This window comes from Sinocyclocheilus rhinocerous, unplaced genomic scaffold, assembly GCF_001515625.1.
Source record: "Sinocyclocheilus rhinocerous isolate Xijiao unplaced genomic scaffold, SAMN03320098_v1.1 scaffold1938, whole genome shotgun sequence".
NCBI classification, from domain to species: domain Eukaryota; kingdom Metazoa; phylum Chordata; class Actinopteri; order Cypriniformes; family Cyprinidae; genus Sinocyclocheilus; species Sinocyclocheilus rhinocerous.
In genome coordinates this window covers 1526942-1548360 of record NW_015629065.1, presented here as the reverse complement: position 1 = coordinate 1548360, position 21419 = coordinate 1526942, and the positions used below count along the sequence as shown (strand labels likewise).

The following is a 21419-nucleotide window of genomic DNA, read 5'->3' as shown; positions in this document are numbered from 1 at the left end:
AAAAAAAAAAAAAAAAAAAAAAATTTTTAAACCACAACAGATTGCTGTATCCATGTACAGACAAAAACTAAAGCTATTTTACTATTTCACGGTTTTTACTAGAGTGGGAACAGTATTCTAACTTTCAAAAGAGACAATTTAAACAGCCAAAATGTGAATGATGTAATGTTTTATGCAGACTGATTCATACAATAAAATGTGGATTTAATTTGCATTGTGATAGCTACAAAATCAGTAATAGACATTTTTAAAGTCTACACATACAAAAGCCACCTCTGTACACAAGCTGTTGTAGTCCTTTGCCTGAAAACTTTCCTCTGAAAATATGTCACGATGCAACCACTCAATATGAACTAAATAAAACAGATGCTTTGTACTGAGTATAGTACCAATAGTCATTTCAAGCAGGACAAGGTCATTGACCACTGGGGACTGTGACAGCTCCCAGCTGGCCCCAGTTAAAGGGGGAACTCTTCCTTCAGCCTTCACCAAAATGTTGCTCCTATACTTGTGGTAGGAAAGAGACCACAGCCATGGGAGGCCTGGAAAAACAATACATTTTTTCATGGTGCGCCTGCCAGATGCGAAGATACTAGAAGGCATAGCGTGTTCGGATGTCTTCCAGTTTCTTCGACACCTCTGGAGGCGTGCGGTCCAATTCCTCAGAGACACTCTTCTGCTTATGTGGGTCCATGGAGTTAAACTGCTCACAAAGGTCTCCATCGATCACATTCTGGAAGCATACAAGCAAAGTCAGTGAGAAAGATGAGGCCAACCGATGTAGCAAGTTACCCAAATCTCACTTCTTTGCAAAGTGATGGACACTATTTTAAAGATACCACACAAAACATAAGTAGATGATTAAGAACTAATTAGAAACTGTTAATACTAAAGCTGTGATATTAACAGTGTTTGCCCTTACCTTTACTGGAAAATAGTACGAGCGGAAGCTGAGGTGATCACGACCACACAGAGGGGGAAACTCAGAGCGCATGTGAATCTCCAAGTGCTGGAAGAAGTCATGATCCTAAAGACAGATGAGAAATACAGTTACACAATTTAAAAACCTTGTTATTTAATGTTTGATAACTAAAGTTGCACCATACACGTCACAGTCTCTACTCTGATGGCCTGAAATTAAGGAAGTGGCCTGACCGGAGGCCTTCACCTCTTCCGTTTCAGTGGTTTTAGACTTATGAAAGACCATTGCACGTTAGCACTCCTCATATGTAATTACTGGTTATTCATAATTTAAGGAACTGTACCTCATGAGAGGTGAACGGCACCAGGATGCCAATGCCTCCCGATAGTGTGGTGTACACCAGGGACTCTGATCCTCCAGGGATGAGGGTAGTTTTCTGGAGGGACAGAACCGTCTCTCCTATGTGATAGTTAATAATCACCTCGGCCTGTAATTGACAAAGAAGAAAAAAAGGACAACAGGTATGTATTAAAATGGGGCTTGAGAAGGCTGTTTTTGCTTGTCATAGTAAAACTGGGGGAAAAAAAGAAAAAAAAAAAAGAAGCACTTTATGAAGATTAAGCAATTCACTTCCATATACCAATACCTAGAAAAGTGCATGGTGTCCTCTGCAAGGCAAAGATTAGTAAAGATTGGGGGCAAAAAAACCCTAATACCATCAGTAATAATAATACTGATAATCAAAGAGATTATAAATTAGATGTAATCTGTAATACATTTTTAAAACAATTTTACATTTAAATTAAATTTTTTCAACAACCTAATGTACTAAAAATGAATGTAGTCATTACATTATAACATATAAAACCCGTAAGACCTTCGTTCATCTTTGGAACACAAATTAAGATATTTTTGATGAAATCTGAGAGCTTTTTGACCCTCCATAGACAGCAAGGGTCCTTCCAAGTTCAAGGTACCAAGAACATCGACAAAAAAGTCCATGTGACATCAGTGGTTCAACCGTAATTTTACGAAGCTACGAGAATACTTTTCGTGCAAAAAAATAAAATGACTTCAACAATTCTTCTTTCCCAAGTCACCCTCTGCCTCAATTATGGAGAGTACCAAGACGCGGACTAATCTAATGTTTTGAGGAGTATGTGTGGCCGTCAGTCACCGCACCGGTGTGGATACTGTACTAAAGAATCACAGATTCTAGCCTACATCTTGGAAGTATGACCCAAATAAGAATTTTTACCGGATATTGTCATCTGAACAAGCAAGTAACAAGTCTGCCACTTTTGTTCTGACCAACTGAGGAAAAAAGCATTACAATAAATTGCGCTACCAATGGCGATTAAATCCAACAATCGCTTAGCTGAGTTAGCTCATATCACATTAAAACGTGCAAATTATTGTTATACTTTGTTCTCAAATTGTTAATGTTAACAAAATCAGCATTAAGTGACTAGGTGTATGTAGTGTGTATTAGCGTTACCTGTAGATTTCAAATTCTGTACAGTCTAATCCCATTCGAATTTCATATAAAGAAATTCTTCACATGCGATAAAGCCTTCTAGCCAGGACACCTTCTTTATGTTTACAGACGTGATGTAATGACCCGGCGGCATGCTCGAATTTCCCACGAAAACCTACCAGTACCACTCAATAGAGCTGGGTATCGATTGAGATGTCCCGATTCGATTCGATTTCGATACGCAAGCTCTCAACTCGATTCTTGATTTTTTTTATTACATTCAGTGAATATAGTTTTAATACAAATGCTATTGATATTTCTAAAAAATTAACAGTAAACATCAGTTTACAAATGGTGAATTAATAAAAAGAAATTAAGAACCACATGCCTGTATTTTAAACCTATTCTTTTTTTTGTATAGGGTCCTTTTTTAAACAGTAATAGGGCCCTATAAAATGTTCTTAATTTTTCTGGTAATCAGATGAAGGCATAAAACATTAATTTAATTTATCCTAATCAAATGAAAATTAAACCCTTTTATTTTTTGGCAAACAAAGTGCTGCACAACAGAGGTTTACTGTTAAAATTAAAAAGAAAACAGATGTGATTATTCCTTTAAAAATAAAGATTTATTAATATTTATTAGCAGTAGTAGCATTGAGTCTTAAGACTGCTAAATAGTAATATATTCTGACAGTAGAACGTTAAACTAAACATTTATTTTGACGGGTTGCCGTGAAGAACTCGCAGCTGCTGTGTATGTGATATGACGGTAGTTTTCTCAAATGAAACGGTAAATGCTAATGAAGTGACTCTCAGAGCAGCTGGAGATGACATTCGTGTTAATATCATCATAGTGAGATGGCAGAAGAAGCTGAAAACACCGCGAGCGTCATCCGCGCTTTAGTATGTGTTTAGTAAACAAAAAAGTGCGCCGCACCATCCGCCATTCATTCATTGCGGAAATCATGGCGCCTTATGCGTGATATCAAATGCTTCCGCAGATTTATAGTATTACTATAGCATTTCACCTGAGCATTGCGAATCACGCGTATGGCCATGATAAGTGCTGAATGAATGACAGGATTTCTGTTGTAACGTCGCAAGGTAAATAAGGGTGACATCTAGTGGAGAAGACTAATGATAAGATTCTCGTTAATCAGATCTTGTTTTAAATGTGTGCTGAAATAAATACCGGAAAAGATCGATTTGCGGCTTTTGAGAATCGACATCGAATCGACGTTATTTAAAAAAACGATTAATCGGAAAATCTATTTTTTTGCCCAGCCCTACCACTCAAATTAGAAAACATTATTATAAGCTCACCGTTGTGAATTGGGCTAAAGTAAGGAGAACACTGGCTGGTTATATACTTGCTCAAATTGATTTTGGAGAGTTTTTAACCAAAAAAAAAAAAAGTTACAGACTGCAGCTTTAGCTTTAAAAACATGCAACTGAGCTCAACTCTCCAACCAAAGAGCTTTAACTAAAGGATTCTGGTGTATTAGAGGAAAACCTGTGTGTGGTCTAAAACAAAATTTGATAAACAGAGCATTAGGTATACATAACCTTTACTTGTTACTTCATCTAAATCTTGTGTAAACATCTTTTTTTTCCAAAGTAGTGAACTTGACTCATTTTAATGCTTAAACACAAAGCTTTCCCATCATTATACTTAAAGAGAAACTTTTAAGATATGCTCATAAGGGGAAAGGGTTTCATTCAAGTAAGCACTAGATCTGACGTTGAACAGGTGGAAATGACAAATGGGAGTTAAATATCCAACACTGGCAAATAAATATCGAATATCACTGATACAATCAACTTACAGAAAAACCCCCATTAATATTGGCTAATAATTTAAATTGTCATGATATATTGTGCATCCCTAGACAAGTTCTACAACAATGTTCATACCAACCACCCAGTCCAGCTCAGTCCTGATTACACATGCTTTAGGCATGTCCGTCAAAGCTAGACGCAAGTCATTGGTGTGCAAATAGGGACTTTCCCTTGTGTCCACCTAAACATTTCCATGATCCCTATTTTGCACATAATGATCTCTGGCGAGAGGACAAGATTTGCTGCTGAGGTTTCAGAAACAGGAGTGTGGACTCCTGCCAAATGTTTTGGGGTGCAGGTCTCTGAGTGTGCGCAAGGAGAACAGCAACCGCAAAACCAACCAGACAGACAAAAACAATGAGGAACATGCGGTAAGGCCAGCTCGGTGCCAAAGGTCTTTCTGGGACCTGTGGGAAAGTTGAGTAATGAGGGTAGAAGAAACTTCTACCTTTTGTGATGCTCCGTTAAGCAAGCCTCTGTCCCACAATGCTTTGTTCCCTGTGGGGTCCTCATCAACATCATCGCTGGTGTTGGGAGGCAGGCGGACCTGAAAATAAACATGAAATGAGTATGCAGTCTGTAGCAAATGTATACAGATGATGACACCTCAATTTATTGTGTTCATTTTTTTTTTTCCTTCCATTGCGACTGCTAACAAATTATGCCACTTTGGCTATTTGTCAAGACGTTAAAAAGCTCATCTATACTAAAATATTCCCTGGAATCAAAGAGTTTACACTGACTTGGCAAACAAACTCAGTATCTGGTACATGTGTGATACTGGTCTCAAAGATTTCAAAACCAAACAGGTGATAACACTTACAATGCAGATATTTCCAAACTTATCCGCAGCAGCCATGGTGTCATAATCAAGCAGGCAGGCGGTTGTGACCCAGCGAGGATATGTATCGTCGGCAAAGATGATGAGCTGGTTCTCGTTGCGTCTGTAGCGTACCCAGAATAGACTTTCCTGAACATCGGATACTATCACGCGCTGCCCAATAGTGTGGATGCCCGTTACCAAGTTAGGAACATGCTGCAAGAACAAGAAAAGGAGACTTAGTCATTTTGGTTGGAGGCAGGTTGGAACTCTTTTTAAAGCTTCTGTCAAAGACATACAAAATCTCATAAAGGAGCAACACTTTCTCTACTTAGCCGTTTCTCAAATATATTAACACTCTATGCCAGTGCGGATTACTTATGTGAAAAATAATAAACTTGTCTGCAAGTTTATTTAACTTCACTTCAGTGAAGTACTCGACCACTTTGTGGTCTGAACTTCTGTTTCAATGTTTTTCATGTGGTTATGCATCAACATCAAGTACTAAAGTAGTGCGTCACTGACATCACTTTCATATTTTTCAGTGTTTCAAAGAAAAGAAAAATGCTTGTTCACTTCCTCTTGAAAAAAAAAAAAAAAAAACTGATTATGACTTCTCACCTTGTTTTCACACTTGCGAAGAAGTTTCTTCTTTCCCAAGTCATAGATGCGCAAGAGTTTGCCCACTCCAACCAACACTCGTCCCTGAAATGGAGCAATAGCCAGGGGTACGTCCTCCACGGGCGTCTGTTAATCAGAACCAATGTCTAAATCAATTCAAGTTTAAATTCATCTTGTTTAAGAAGTTGACCAGAAAAGAACAATTTAACATGACTTTGATATGTAGCTGGATCAAAGCATCATTAAACATCATATAAACTGGACCACAAACATTCACAACATGGCATTTTTGGGACATGGCCAGAACACCTACACCAAAAAGTTTAATTGTGATTTGCTACGCTTAAATGGATTTCTAAGGCACATTTAATGATTTGTGGGGAATTCCACATTGCTGAGCCCCCAGCTAACACATGGGACCAATCAGTAGTTTCATGCCAAGTCATTTCCTGTTACGCTCACCTTGTGTAAAAACTCCAGCTTGTCCCCACCTCCAACTAGCCGATAGGTATAAATATAACCCCCACCAACGGAGCGAGGATTTAGTATCATATCTCTGGCAACACCCACCAACACGTACCAATCATCGCCTCCATTGGAAAATCGACATACAGCCACACTGCAAAACGTACAAATAAAAAGGAATTAAGGTCAGAGAAAGAGTTGGGATATGGAAGAGACTAATTTAACGTTGTTCGCTTCATGTCAATATTCTAAATTCAGAAAAAATGGTCTGGGTAGAACTGGAAGGGAGTTCAAGTCTGCATTGTCCTGTTCAACCCTTATGTTCAACAATCCTCACCTGAAAGCAGCCTCGTTCTGCTCCAGCTGCACCAGGTCCAGTGTGTTTCCTTGGATGGGGTTGATCATGCGCACTAGTGAGGCCCACTGCCCAGAGCCTGCTTTAGGTGCCCCAAAGATCGCTTCTGGCAGGTTCTCGTTCAAGAAAGCTGCTGCCATTTCTGCAGCCAGCTCCCTTTCATCCTCTCCCGCTGCCTCCACCATTTCCTGTAGAGCAGAAATAAAGAGTTGTAATTTTTATGATACACTACGACTAAAAATAATTTACACCAATCTGCATCTTATTTTCAAACAATTGTCATTATTAATTGGGTGCTAACAGGTATACCACAAGTTAGAAAATGGCTGTTGACATCTGCTACCATTCAGACATGATCTTCAATGAGCTCAGGCGCTAGTCTAGGTCAACGAGTTTGAATTCATCCCGAAAGAGTTGTGGGGTTCAGGTCTGGGCTTGTGGAGGTCAGTCAAGTTCCTCCACACCAGAACCACTAAATCACTTGGTGCACAGGGGGCATTGTCATGCTGGAATAGACTTGCGCCCAAAGTTGCCACAAAGTTGGAAGCGCAAATTTCTCCAGAATTTCATTGTATGTAGTAGCATTACGATTCGTCGTCACTGGAATTAAAGGGCCAAACCAAAGCCCCTAATTATAAGTGACTGCCCGCAAACCTTTGGCCACAGTGTATATAAGAATGTTTTCAGAACAATTTGCAGATAAACAAGAGAACGTTGTTATGCAATACATTCAGAAGCAGCCTTTTTACACTGCAGTTGCGGACCGTTTATTCTTACTGGATACACTCAACTGTAGAAAGAACTCCATCAATATGATTCATCTTTGAGGGACCACCACAGTAACCACAGCTTATTTCACAGTGCTTGTCACTTTTACGGCTCGTCAACGTGGAATTACCCTTGCAAACATGCGCTGTGATGAGGCAGCCACAAAACAGACATGACAGACAACTTCCGACAAGAAAGCAATGAAGTTCTGCCTCAGTCAGTGATTAGATTGGGAAAACGAGTGTATGAGTCAGACAGGAGAGAGAGAGAGAGAGAGAGAGAGAGAGAATAAACGGAGATAAAGGAAAAAAATTCCAGAGGAGATAAAGACAACCAAAGCATTGTTTCTTAACAGCACCCTGTGAAGGCCAGGTTCACTGACCTCAGCCATCTGCTGCTTACGCTGGGCTTTGGTGGCTTCAGTGTAGGCATTGTGGTCCGTTTCGATCAGGATCAGGTTATTCGTCTCTGGGTGGATGACAAACTTGCGAGGTGTGTACTGCAGTGGGAATGCCACCTGGTTGAAGATGGCACCCAGTTTCTCAAGAGCCAAAATCCTGAGGGAGGGAGGGATGAGATGGTAAAAAAGCCATGCAGTAAATTTAAAGGCAGAGTAAAAAGTTTAGACATCAGTTACAGATTGGATTAGTCATTATGAAATCCTGGAAGTCAAAACCACCTGTTTCCTGGCGATAATTTGACAGAATCATGCTTGTGCTGATAAAATGGCAGCGATTTTTTTTAAATCACAAAATAAAAGATTGTCATCTACAAAAGGTCAACTAGTACAGACCTCCAACACAAACAGGAAATGTTTTACTGATTTTACTGTGATAACCTTTTTTTATAGCACTACTTGACTAATCAAAACAAATAATCCAATCCAAAATGAGATGTCATGCAGCAGCAAGCCAGTAAAAACATTTAGGAAAGAGAGGTCCACACTTCTGTGAATTGCTAACCACCCACAAACTAAAGCAAATATTTTAAAGTTTAAAGGGTTAGTTCACCCAAAAATGAAAATTAGCCCATAAATTATTCACCCTCAAGGCTTCCTAGGTGAATATGACTTTCTTCTTTCAGACGAATCCAGTTGGAGTTATATTAAAAATTGTCTTTGATCTTTCAAGCAGTTTAATGTCAGTCAGCGGGTGTTGCAGTGCATCAGTCCAAAAGAAGTGAAATAAAAAGCGTCCATCCATAATAAAAAGTGTCTCACACGGCTCCGGGGGATGAACAAAGTCCTCCTGTAGCGAATCGATATGTTTTTGTAAGAAAAACATCAATATTCAAAATGTAATAATCACTTTAATCTAGCTTGCGCCAACACAGTTGTACACAGAAGCAGCTCCGGGAGGATGACGTATGAGGTTGGCGTTGCGCATGCGCCAGCGAGTCTCGTGAAAACCAACGTTTGTTAACAGAAGCAAAGGAAGCAAAGTTTCCTTACTTTAGCAAAGGAAAACCAGTCTCCTCTTGGCTTATATCGAAATCCTCCGACATTCTTCTTTACAAATCCTCGTTTTGTACTTCTACTTCGTGACCGTTGTTTTGTTTTGATCTTTCCCCTGCACTTCCACGTTTGTCACTTCTGAGCGGCGCACGCGCAAAGCCGACCTCATACGTCATCCACTCGGAGCTGCTTCCGTGTACAACAGTGAGTGCAAGCTAGATTAAATTGATTATTACGTTTTATATATGGTTATTTTTCTTACAAAAACGCATCGATTCGCTACAGAAGGCCTTTGTTCATCCCCCGGAGCCGTGTGAGACACTTTTTATTATGGATGGGCGCTTTTTATTTCACTTCTTTTGGACTGATGCACTGCAACACCCGCTGACTGACATTAAACAGCTTGAAAGATCAAAGACAATTTTTTATATAACTCCGACTGGATTCGTCTGAAAGAAGCAAGTCATACACCTAGGATGCCTTGAGGGTTAGGGCTGAGTAATTTATGGGCTAATTTTCATTTTTTTGGGTGAAGGAACCCTTTAATCTCACCAAAACTGTCAAGTCACGTCCAGGTCATATTTTATCCCAAAACGGAAAAGCGCGGAAGGATGGAAACTTTAGGACCAAGATTTGCTTCATTCATGCACATTTAATTTACTTCTAAACTGAGTATCAGATCACTGGTCAAGTAGGAAAATCATAAGTAAACACATTAAAGCACTACGGCAACTGAAATCTACGAAGCCAACCACAATATGCTTGATATTAATGTTCTCACAAACCTGTGAAGTTCTACAAAGCTCACATTATGAACAGTATACACAGTATGTGTGTGTTTACCTCAGTGTGTTGGTGGAAATGGCAACAATACCCTCAGGACACTGTTCGGAAGCAAACCCTGAAGCATACTCTAAGGTTTCATATGACAATGGGGTCAGGTGGAAACGAGACTGGTATGAGTAACTCAGCCAGGAACGACTAGACATGGCCAGAACCTGCACAGTAAAAGGTCATGTAATAAAGTCAGCAAATTAGCAAGCTGTGAGAGATTGCAACAGACATAAAATGTAAAGGTGACTCACAGCATCTTGGGCCTGCATCCGGACTCTGAAAAGCTTGACGGGACGAGAACCAAGATACCGAGTTCGAGTATCAGACAGGTCCCCGGTCACTGGATCCAAAACAGTACGCAGTAACACTCCGTTCTACAAACAAAGAGGTGATTATGGTAAGAAAGAAGCAATGAATTGTCCAGTAAAGTCATTTCATCAAGTAACAGGACAGTCACACTGAAGTCACATTGTAATTCTTATGGTCTCCTTTCAAAGCTCTTGTCCCAAATGGCACATTTGAAGTATTTTTCTTACAGTAAACAATTCATCCATTTCATTTTTAAAAGTTTGACCTCATAAATTGAAGTGATTTTGCAGCTTTTGCTTTTTAGCAGAGGAAATGACTGGAGAAGTCTGGCTTATGTCAGATAAGTCTGTTTTCTTCACCGGAAGATTGAGTTTTTGAAATTTACGAGGTCAAAAACTAAATGAATTTGGGTGAATTTTCATTTCATGCACACTAATAAATATTTAGCAACTAAAATTATACTCCAAGCAAAGCCCTCCTGGAGCAACACAAGGATGCATGCCTTGCTCAAAGGTACATGGAAAAGCTCTCAATTTCCCATTTCGCCAGTAGCTGGGAATAGACATGACATTTCTGTTATCACCCCAGAGCAAGCACAAGAGTTTCTAACCTGCAAGCCAATGTTGAGGTATAGAAAGCCAATGGTGCCCTTTTCTCCAAGCTCATCCTGTTTTTCCACTCCACCCATCTCCACAATACAAAGTGACTCTGGCTGGGCGGGAAGAGCCTGCATACTCAATGGCTGTAGACAGTCCTGTGCAACAAAGAGATTACACACTTCACACAAGTTCAGTGGGCACAGTGACTAGAATCCTTGTTTTAATGTCCAAATCAGCTGACCAATGGAAGAAGAGCAAATTGGAGCTTACCGATGGATCCAGGGAGATGATGCGGACTGTATTGTCCACCAACCCAACAGCCAGGAAACGTGAACGCTGTTCACCAGGAGGCACATTTGCCAAACTCATGCACACCACATCTGCCGACATCTCCTTCCTCTCAGTGTATTCATTCAGCTGCCCAGACTGTAAAGAAAGAGAGAAATTTTAATTGAAAGACAGACAGACATTCAAACAATAGGTGAACATTCAGGTGACAATGCAAGATAACAGTATGTCCGGAAACATACCGGGTCCATCTCAAAGTAGACCAGTTCTCCTCCAGTCAAAGCAATGACCACCTGCCTCTGATTGACAGCACATCGGACAATCGTCTTCTTCCCTGGAGTCTTCCATTCATTCACTCTCTTATCTGCACGGATATGACGGATCCCATCTGGGTAGACCTGTAGAGATTCAGCAAATGAAACAAAACCCATTTGAATGAGATAAATGGAACGTTAAGCGCAATTGTTTAATCTCAGGGATTAAAGTGTTTCAGTCAGTTCATAAAGACAGTCACTTGCTTCATTCCTGAATGAATCAGCCGTTCGAACGAATCAACTGAATGAATGATTCAGTGATAAAATCAGTAACTTGCTGCCACCTGCTGGCGGCTTTAGTTTCATTTTTAGCGTATAATTTCAGTTATTTAAATAATTTAATATTTCTGTATTCAAAATTGTATATTTAAAACAATCTCCACATGAATTTATGAATTTAATTGCACTCGTCACCTCTGAGCCTCATTAAACGTCTGGAAATGTACCTACAAGCCACTTTTGTGTTCTTCTGTGCCACCCCTGTAGACTTTAAGGAGTCAAATGTCACCTTGTATTAGGAAGGCTAATTTTTTTTATCAGAATTTTTGATTATTGAGGGAATGAAGCAAGTGACTGTCTTTATGAACTGACGGAAATCCGTCGTAGCGACGGAACACTTTAATCCCTGTAATCTACTTGTTGGAAATAAACTAATTCATTTATAGGGATAGTTCACCCAAAAATGAAAATTCCGTCTCCCTCATGTTGTTCCAAATCTGTATGACTTACTGCTGAAAACAAAAGATATTTTGAAGAATGCAAGTAACAGTTTTCAGTGAAAGAAAGAAACTCAGGTTTGGAACAACCTGTAAAAGACTGGTTTCATTTTTGGGTGAACTTTCGCTTTAACAAGGAAGCAGAAAAGGTTCAATGGGATATTGTGCGTGCATGTAGGTCAGAGATGTTGCTCACTTGCACAAGTGCATCTTCCCCAAGCAACGAGCATGACAGGGTGGGTGTTGTGCCCAAGAAACCAGAGTCTGTCACTTCTTCCACAGTCTCACCGATAGAAAGCACCAGGGTAGCGTTAACGAAGGACACAATGATGTAGGCATCAAACTCATCTGTGAAAAGGAAACCCACAATTCTCTGGTTGGAAACTTTTGCCAAATGTGGGCTAATTTGCAACCATAAAAGGAAACCAATACTTAAAGAACACAAACACACACACACACATATATATATATAAATATATATATATTAAGGGTGGGCGATATGACCAAAGTCTTTTATCTCAATATGAGTAATCTTATTTCATGGCAACGATATATATCACAATATACTTGTTTTTGCTTTAAATAAGGTCTTTCAAATTTCATAATTCATAATAAAATTGATTATTCATAATAATGTCATTAAACAGACAAGTAAACAGTCAGTAATTAAATAAGAATAAGAAACTAATTACAAGCAATAGGACAAAAAAAACTACAGTAGAACAAAGTAGTAATGCTACATACATAGTATAAAATCAAATGTATAAAAACACCATATTCTTCACTGTGTAAATTAAATACATTTCATTTTTATGCTAACTATCCCTTCAAAATCTTTTTCTGTAATAGTATCTAAAAAACACCTGGAGTAAATGAACAAGGCCCCATTGAGAATGAAACCATAACTCGCTATTAGCTTACCTCTCACAAAGCTGTAGTCAAAATGAAACTGAATCCCTCAACCACTCCAGTACACAAACCACAATATAAACCTTGCAGAGCTCAGGCTGCACGCACAGGCCAAAAAATCTAATAGCGAATCACATGATTTCAGAGAAATATCTGGCAGAGTGACAGTGACTGAGAGCCCAACTTACACTGCGCATGCCAAGCAAATGTTGATCTAGTAGAATACGACTTGGTAAAAAGCTCTTACAAGTGAGAGCATGCTGCATGGAGCATGGAGAATCTAGGATGTACTTGTCTATGCATGTGAGCTCTTCAATCTTTTACAAAAAGCACCAAGAAATCAGCTTGTGTTGTCCTGCAGGACTCTGAGAAGCCAATACATGGCATGATTACATATCTTGATGCAGTTAGTCAAAACCGTGTAAGGTTTAAATTAGAGGCCGACTGTATAGTTGATTGGCGGAACTATCGGTTATCGGCAAAAATCAATGCCGATAGTTTTCCGGGTTGCGTCCGTTGCTGGAGTGGCCGAGAAGGGTCCGCTGCCATTATACAGAATGACAGCGGCCTCTAGAGGCGGAAATCACTAACAGCACACGTGTTGTTTGTTTTGACACGTGACACTGCGAGCTGCACAGAGCGGGAAACTTCAAACCTGCATTTAAATGCAGCCGACAGAAAATCCTGCCGCGGAACAGAGCGCCATTCACATAGTTTTCCATTAAATTACATTATATTTGTCCCAAATCATTGTTAATGTACGTAATGACTTCACCCTAGGCTATGAATTATGTATTGTGCTCTTTCTGAGGCTCTAATACAGTCTTTATGCTTCATATAGAGCGCTGTAAAGATCGCACTCTCTTTCCCTTTGTTCTGTTTTTTTTAAACACCGAACTTCAAACTCATTTATGCCATATTGTTCATTCTTAGGTTGATTAATCGGTATCGGCCAGTGTGGTCCAACCTAGCTATCGGTATCGGTAAAATCCATTATCGGTCGACCTCTAGTTTAAATGCATTCCTAAATCATTTCCTTCCTGTCAGGAAAGTGACTTCGCGATAGTGACATGTCTAAATTCCTTTTTTTTTTTCCTCCAAAGAAATGCTTGCAGAAAAATCACTTCAAACATGTCTACATAATTCATGTGCATGCATGCACTCTACATTAATGGGTCTTTTACCTTCTACATGTCTCCTGACAGTCCACACAGCATTGGGGTTACCGGGCAGTTCAGAGACAGCCATTTCTGAAACCTGAAATATCATGAATTCTTTAACACATCAAAATATAAATAGTCTGTGGAAAAACCTATAATCTAAACCGTAAAACCGCATAGAGTCCGAAGGACTTCTTAATGCAGTGGGTGTCAAATTTCCATTTTGCAAGCATGTTGTGAAAGCTGCCACGGAAATGCAACTCCTAGCAACACAAACCTCCAGTCCATGTCTCAAAACTCTCAGTGTAGATCTGGGTCCTCTGCCACACGCCACATATAGCTGCGGGGTGTCTTCATTAGCCAAATCAGCAATCTGCAGTAGTTATAAAAAAAAAGGTTAGGTGACAAAAAAGGCAAATTCAACACTACTTAGATAGGAATTTTGGAGTAGCTTTCTTCATTACATAAGTGAACATAGTACAAGGAGAAAAAAAATCTGAAGCGTTTATATGCTCAATTACCCATACTGAAATCTGACTAAACACTCTGCAATTTGGTAACTACAAAACAAGCAGTTCAATATTGCAGTACATCTGCTCTCATGCCAACATGTAACCCCGCTTCCCGTCAGTAATTCCCAGCTTAAGTGTGAGCACAAAAAAATTATAATTTATTAATCTTCACTGCAAAATACACATTCACACACCTGGCAGGACATGATGGGAGAAAGATTTTCTTGCTCGTCGACCAACACAAGGTTCTTAAGGGGGCGAGGTTGGAAAAAGAATGTGTCTCCCTCCTCCAAAGGCATGGCAGAGGAAAACTCTGGTTCGTCGTCGTCATCACCCAAGTGGGCAATCTGATACAGGTAGCTAACAAACAAAAGTTTTGGATTCACACTTCCAAAGCTATTTAGCACAATGTGTTCTACGGTGCAGATTAATGAAAAGCTTCAGGTTAAAGAGAACCCAAGAGAAGTATGGTTACACTGACACTACATAGGTTTCTGGTAACTGAAACTACTGCTCCCACATTCCTCCCTCTTATCAGCTGCTGTAATCTAGTTACTACACTGAAACTTGGGGAAAGGCCACCAAATCTGAGGTATTTAGTTATTTTTAGGTGAATGAAAGAATGTGCAAGACAGAAAAGGGACTTACTGATTTCCAAACTCTGTAGCAACAAGTAAGAAGCCAGTCTTCAAAACACACATGGCTGTAGACACTGGGATGGTATCAAAATACTTCATCCTGATCTCAGTAACCTAAAATATGAATAGATATTCAATCCATATCACTTTACAGCATTTCAACCTCTCATGCGTGTATTCTGACACCAGATCTCTCTCCTGTTCATTAGACACAGTCAATGTTATATTAGAGCTTTCACTTTAATCTATTTCCTTGAGAGCTTCATTAATAAAACCACTATGCAATGCTGCATTCTAGACATGTGCCGGTATTCGGTAATGCGCTATATCACGATAATGAACATGCACAATATTGTTATCGTGGGCAGTTCAAAATACTGAGACTAATTATTTATTACAAATTATTCAGAATTTTGAATGCATTTTAAGAATACTTTTCCCATCAACTGGTCACAATGCACAACACCGCTGTATGCTGCATCAAAGACGCATGCGCACTCATGTAAACAAGCACAGATGAGAAGCGCATGGCAGAACGAGTGAGACGCTCTGGATGAAAGCGCACATTTACTCTCTGACAGCAGATGGCGTTAAACAGCAGAAATGCAGCCGTTACTCCGGAAACCCGTAAACAAAGCAGCTGTGTTACTTTCCGTTTCTGAAACATGCTTAAATGATTTAAATAGCCATTCAGATTTGTGTATTCGCTATGGTGTTCATCACAGCGCCAAATACTTACATTTTTAAACTTCAGCTATTTTCAAACTTTTTTACATTTTATTCTTGACTACAGCATGCCCTTAATATTGTTTGAAAATGTTTTAATTCTTTATTGTTCGGTAACACTTACATTAGGGCTTCATTAGTTAACATTAGACCAATGGAAGAAGAGCAAATTGGAGCTTACCGATGGATCCAGGGAGATGATGCGGACTGTATTGTCCACCAACCCAACAGCCAGGAAACGTGAACGCTGTTCACCAGGAGGCACATTTGCCAAACTCATGCACACCACATCTGCCGACATCTCCTTCCTCTCAGTGTATTCACTCAGCTGCCCGGACTGTTAAGAAAAAGCGAAAACTTAATGGAAAGACAAACATTCAAACAAAAGATGAAAATTCACGTGACAACATAAAAGAAAAAGTATGTCCGCCAACATACTGGGTCCATCTCGAAGAAGACCAGTTCTCCTCCAGTCAAAGCAATGACCACCTGTGGGTAACAATTTGGTCACCCACATTCTTCAAAATATCTTTTTGTGTTCAGTAGAAGAAAGAAACTCCGGTTTGGAATAACCTGTAAAAGACAGTTTTCAGTTTTGGGTGAACTATCCCTTTAACAAGGAAAGAGAAAAGGTTCAATGGGATATTGTGCATGCATGTAGGTCAGAGAGATGTCGCTCACTTGTACAAGTGCATCTTCCCCAAGCAACGAGCAGAACAGGGTGGGTGTTGTGCCCAAGAAACCAGAGTCTGTCACTTCTTCCACAGTCTCTCCGATAGAAAGCACCAGGGTGGCGTTAACGAAAGACACGATGATGTAGGCATCAAACTCATCTGTGAAAAGGAAACCCACAATTCTCTGGTTGGAAACTTTTGCCAAGTGTGGGCAAATTTGAAACCATAAAAGGAAACCAAAACTTAAAGATGACAAAATAGGTGAAATTCAATAAAATGTTTAATCACTTGTTCAATGAATGTTATGTGCGTGCCCTTCAAAACATAAAATTTGTTCTTTTGCGAGTTGAGAACATTAAAAAGGGTTCACCCAAAAATGAAAATTCTGTCAGCATTTACTCAACCCTAATGTCATTCCAAGCCCATAAGACACTTATTCATGGGTGAGTAAATGACATTCTTCATTATGCATTTTTACGCATTTAACTATCCCTTTAAAATCTCTTCTGTAACGGTATATAAACAACCTGCAGTGAATGAACAAGCTCCTATTGAGAATGAAACCATAATTCACTGTTTGCTTACCTCTCACAAGACTGCACAGTCAAAATGAAACTGATTCCCTCAAACACTACAGTACAGACCACAATATAAACCCTTGCTAAGCTCAGGCTGCATGCACAGGACAAAAAAATCTCATAGCAAATCACATGATTTCAGAGAAATATCTGGCAGACAGTGACATTTTCTGAAAGCCCAACCTACACTGTGCATGCCCAGCAAATTGTCCTTGTATGCTGTTGATCTAGTAGAATATGACTTGGTGAAAAGCTCTTACAAGCGAGAGTATTGTGCAAAACTGAATTTATGCATAAAGTGGAGAATCTAGAATGTACTTGTCTATGCATGCGAGCACTTCAATCTTTTACAAAAAGCACCAAGGAATCAGCTAGTGTGGTCCTGCATGACTCTTGAGAAGCCAATATATGGCATGATTGCATATCTTGATGCAGTTAGTCAAAACCATAAAAGGTTTAAACGCATTCCTACGTTTCCTTCCTGTGAAGAAAATGACTTTGCAATAGTGACGTATCTAAATACTTTTTTTCTCTCCTAAGAAATGCTTGCTGAATAACTTCAAACATGTCTACATAGTTCATGTGCATGCACACACACTATATGAATGGGTCTTTTACCTTCTACATGTCTCCTGACAGTCCACACAGCATTGGGGTTACCGGGCAGTTCAGAGACAGCCATTTCTGAAACCTGAAATATCATGAATTCTTTAACACATCAAAATATAAATAGTCTGTGGAAAAACCTATAATCTAAACCGTAAAACCGCATAGAGTCCGAAGGACTTCTTAATGCAGTGGGTGTCAAATTTCCATTTTGCAAGCATGTTGTGAAAGCTGCCACGGAAATGCAACTCCTAGCAACACAAACCTCCAGTCCATGTCTCAAAACTCTCAGTGTAGATCTGGGTCCTCTGCCACACGCCACATATAGCTGCGGGGTGTCTTCATTAGCCAAATCAGCAATCTGCAGTAGTTATAAAAAAAAAGGTTAGGTGACAAAAAAGGCAAATTCAACACTACTTAGATAGGAATTTTGGAGTAGCTTTCTTCATTACATAAGTGAACATAGTACAAGGAGAAAAAAAATCTGAAGCGTTTATATGCTCAATTACCCATACTGAAATCTGACTAAACACTCTGCAATTTGGTAACTACAAAACAAGCAGTTCAATATTGCAGTACATCTGCTCTCATGCCAACATGTAACCCCGCTTCCCGTCAGTAATTCCCAGCTTAAGTGTGAGCACAAAAAAATTATAATTTATTAATCTTCACTGCAAAATACACATTCACACACCTGGCAGGACATGATGGGAGAAAGATTTTCTTGCTCGTCGACCAACACAAGGTTCTTAAGGGGGCGAGGTTGGAAAAAGAATGTGTCTCCCTCCTCCAAAGGCATGGCAGAGGAAAACTCTGGTTCGTCGTCGTCATCACCCAAGTGGGCAATCTGATACAGGTAGCTAACAAACAAAAGTTTTGGATTCACACTTCCAAAGCTATTTAGCACAATGTGTTCTACGGTGCAGATTAATGAAAAGCTTCAGGTTAAAGAGAACCCAAGAGAAGTATGGTTACACTGACACTACATAGGTTTCTGGTAACTGAAACTACTGCTCCCACATTCCTCCCTCTTATCAGCTGCTGTAATCTAGTTACTACACTGAAACTTGGGGAAAGGCCACCAAATCTGAGGTATTTAGTTATTTTTAGGTGAATGAAAGAATGTGCAAGACAGAAAAGGGACTTACTGATTTCCAAACTCTGTAGCAACAAGTAAGAAGCCAGTCTTCAAAACACACATGGCTGTAGACACTGGGATGGTATCAAAATACTTCATCCTGATCTCAGTAACCTAAAATATGAATAGATATTCAATCCATATCACTTTACAGCATTTCAACCTCTCATGCGTGTATTCTGACACCAGATCTCTCTCCTGTTCATTAGACACAGTCAATGTTATATTAGAGCTTTCACTTTAATCTATTTCCTTGAGAGCTTCATTAATAAAACCACTATGCAATGCTGCATTCTAGACATGTGCCGGTATTCGGTAATGCGCTATATCACGATAATGAACATGCACAATATTGTTATCGTGGGCAGTTCAAAATACTGAGACTAATTATTTATTACAAATTATTCAGAATTTTGAATGCATTTTAAGAATACTTTTCCCATCAACTGGTCAAAATGCACAACACCGCTGTATGCTGCATCAAAGACGCATGCGCACTCATGTAAACAAGCACAGATGAGAAGCGCATGGCAGAACGAGTGAGACGCTCTGGATGAAAGCGCACATTTACTCTCTGACAGCAGATGGCGTTAAACAGCAGAAATGCAGCCGTTACTCCGGAAACCCGTAAACAAAGCAGCTGTGTTACTTTCCGTTTCTGAAACATGCTTAAATGATTTAAATAGCCATTCAGATTTGTGTATTCGCTATGGTGTTCATCACAGCGCCAAATACTTACATTTTTAAACTTCAGCTATTTTCAAACTTTTTTACATTTTATTCTTGACTACAGCATGCCCTTAATATTGTTTGAAAATGTTTTAATTCTTTATTGTTCGGTAACACTTACATTAGGGCTTCATTAGTTAACAAACTGCCAATGAAAAATTATTCTAAACATTCATTAATCTTAGGTAATTCCAATATTTAATAACATGTTAAAATCAAAAGTTTATTTAATGAGCTAACATGAACTAGGAGCTGTATTTTTTTTTAACAAAGATTAATAACTTCTGTATCAAATGTAGCTATTGCTTATTGTTAATGTTAATGCGTTAACTAATGAGATCTTATTGTAAAGTAATACCTATTGGTCTTTAATAATTCTTTTGCACTTAAATCTGTGGAATTTTTTTTACTTTATACATTTTTGTGTATTGCTTTATTGTATTTAAATGTTCAGTTACTTTTGTTATAAGAAAAAAGTTATTAAACCTGTTATACTGTATTATGACAACACTCTGTACAACTAAATTTCAATATTGTGATAATACCATATACCATAATAAAAGCATTAGCAATTAATCGCAACATGAAAATTTGATACCAGCATATCCCTACTGCATTCCATTCAAAGTCAGACAATGGATTCGTTTTGCAGGCATGCAATTTTCAGCAGAGGTTTTAACAGTATTTTACACATCTTTCTCTGCAAACATCTGCCTAATTGTATTAAAGTAGGAGAACTTTTCAATGCATTTTATTCACGTAAATTAAATATTCAGCATCAACTGTGTTCGGGTAATGTCATGCACCCACATTTCTTTAAAGCCTGGGTTGAAATTTTCCAAGTTGCAAATACAACTTCAAGGGGGTTTTACCGGAACATTTTAGGTTCGAAATTCAGACTTTCCGTGTTGAATTGAATACAGCAAAAGTAATTAATGAATGTAATTACACTTTGCTTCAACACCTTTGTACATCCATGAAAAAGAAACAGATGACACAGTTGGGTTTTTAGTTCTATGCGCTCACCATCTCCTCATCAGTTTCCAGAGTAACTTTAAAGATGTCTCCCTGTTCTGTCTGGGCTAGAAAGAAAAACATGGATTTGGTCTTGTGGGTGGCAGAGCAGACAAAGATCATGCCTCGCTCAGGATCATCCAGGTCATTCTGAAAGAGAAAAGCGCTGTGGTCACATCTCACATCTGCGTTTAATTTATTCAGTAAACACAATGACTGAGAACTAAACCATACGAGGTCAAAACGAATATTAGGATCAGAGATCTTTATATGTCTCCAGTTAAATAGTCAGAGAAGAGACATGAAAAGCTCATCATTTCAATACTAATAGCTGTTTAGACTTCTCAAGGTGATGTTTAGTTGATTGTGCTCAAACAGAAACGCAAAGGGGAAGACCGCACAAACTCACCCTTCTGCGTGGGATTGGGCAACGGATGTCTGGTTGGTCTCCAAAGTTTTTGTAGGTGATATAGTTCTCAGAGCAAATGAGCACACCACTGGGACCATCCGAACCACCAGGAACTATGACGCACAGGGGAAAAGGTCAGATTAGCACAAACTCATAAGACACTTAGCTACATTTTTCTCCTCTGAAAGCAAAACTTTCTTTGCCGAGTCCAGGAAGATCAGATATCAAAACAATCTCTTCACCAAAGAGTCAGACATGAAGATATTCATCATTTCTGACACAACGCAACAAAGAACATTACTTGTAATCTACTGTTCAATAGTTTGGGGTCTGTAGGATTTTAATGTTTTTGAAAGAAACTCTTATGCTCACCAAGGCTGCATTTACTTCATTAAATTAAACAAGTAAAACCACTAATATTGTGAAACATAACATTTCAATATTTTCAAATTTTATTTATTCCTGTGATGGCAAAGCTACATTTATAGCAGACATTACTTCAGGGTCACATGATCCTTCAGAAATCATTCTAATATGAAAAAA

General features: G+C 39.0%; 1 protein-coding gene across 2 annotated transcripts in view; it reads right to left on the bottom strand.

Annotated features, from left to right (window-relative positions):
• Position 1: 1 nt before the first annotated feature.
• Positions 2 to 21419, bottom strand: part of LOC107738735 (splicing factor 3b, subunit 3) — a 25064-nt gene continuing 3646 nt past the window's right edge. Inside the window, exons 7-27 of one of the 2 annotated variants that reach the window (XM_016550560.1) lie at positions 20877 to 20989; positions 20480 to 20617; positions 18735 to 18838; positions 18281 to 18446; positions 17852 to 17947; positions 17599 to 17671; positions 16410 to 16561; positions 10996 to 11151; positions 10736 to 10891; positions 10477 to 10620; positions 9809 to 9931; positions 9567 to 9721; positions 7653 to 7827; positions 6485 to 6690; positions 6145 to 6301; positions 5683 to 5808; positions 5065 to 5277; positions 4690 to 4788; positions 1266 to 1409; positions 923 to 1027; positions 2 to 733 (exon numbers count right to left, since the gene is read on the bottom strand). In XM_016550560.1, the coding sequence (XP_016406046.1) occupies positions 593 to 733; positions 923 to 1027; positions 1266 to 1409; positions 4690 to 4788; positions 5065 to 5277; positions 5683 to 5808; positions 6145 to 6301; positions 6485 to 6690; positions 7653 to 7827; positions 9567 to 9721; positions 9809 to 9931; positions 10477 to 10620; positions 10736 to 10891; positions 10996 to 11151; positions 16410 to 16561; positions 17599 to 17671; positions 17852 to 17947; positions 18281 to 18446; positions 18735 to 18838; positions 20480 to 20617; positions 20877 to 20989 (2942 nt within the window). In that variant the 3' untranslated portion in view covers positions 2 to 592. Of the gene's footprint in view, positions 734 to 922; positions 1028 to 1265; positions 1410 to 4689; positions 4789 to 5064; positions 5278 to 5682; positions 5809 to 6144; positions 6302 to 6484; positions 6691 to 7652; positions 7828 to 9566; positions 9722 to 9808; positions 9932 to 10476; positions 10621 to 10735; positions 10892 to 10995; positions 11152 to 11979; positions 12132 to 16409; positions 16562 to 17598; positions 17672 to 17851; positions 17948 to 18280; positions 18447 to 18734; positions 18839 to 20479; positions 20618 to 20876; positions 20990 to 21419 lie in introns of both variants that reach the window. The other variant, XM_016550559.1, reaches the window with a different exon arrangement.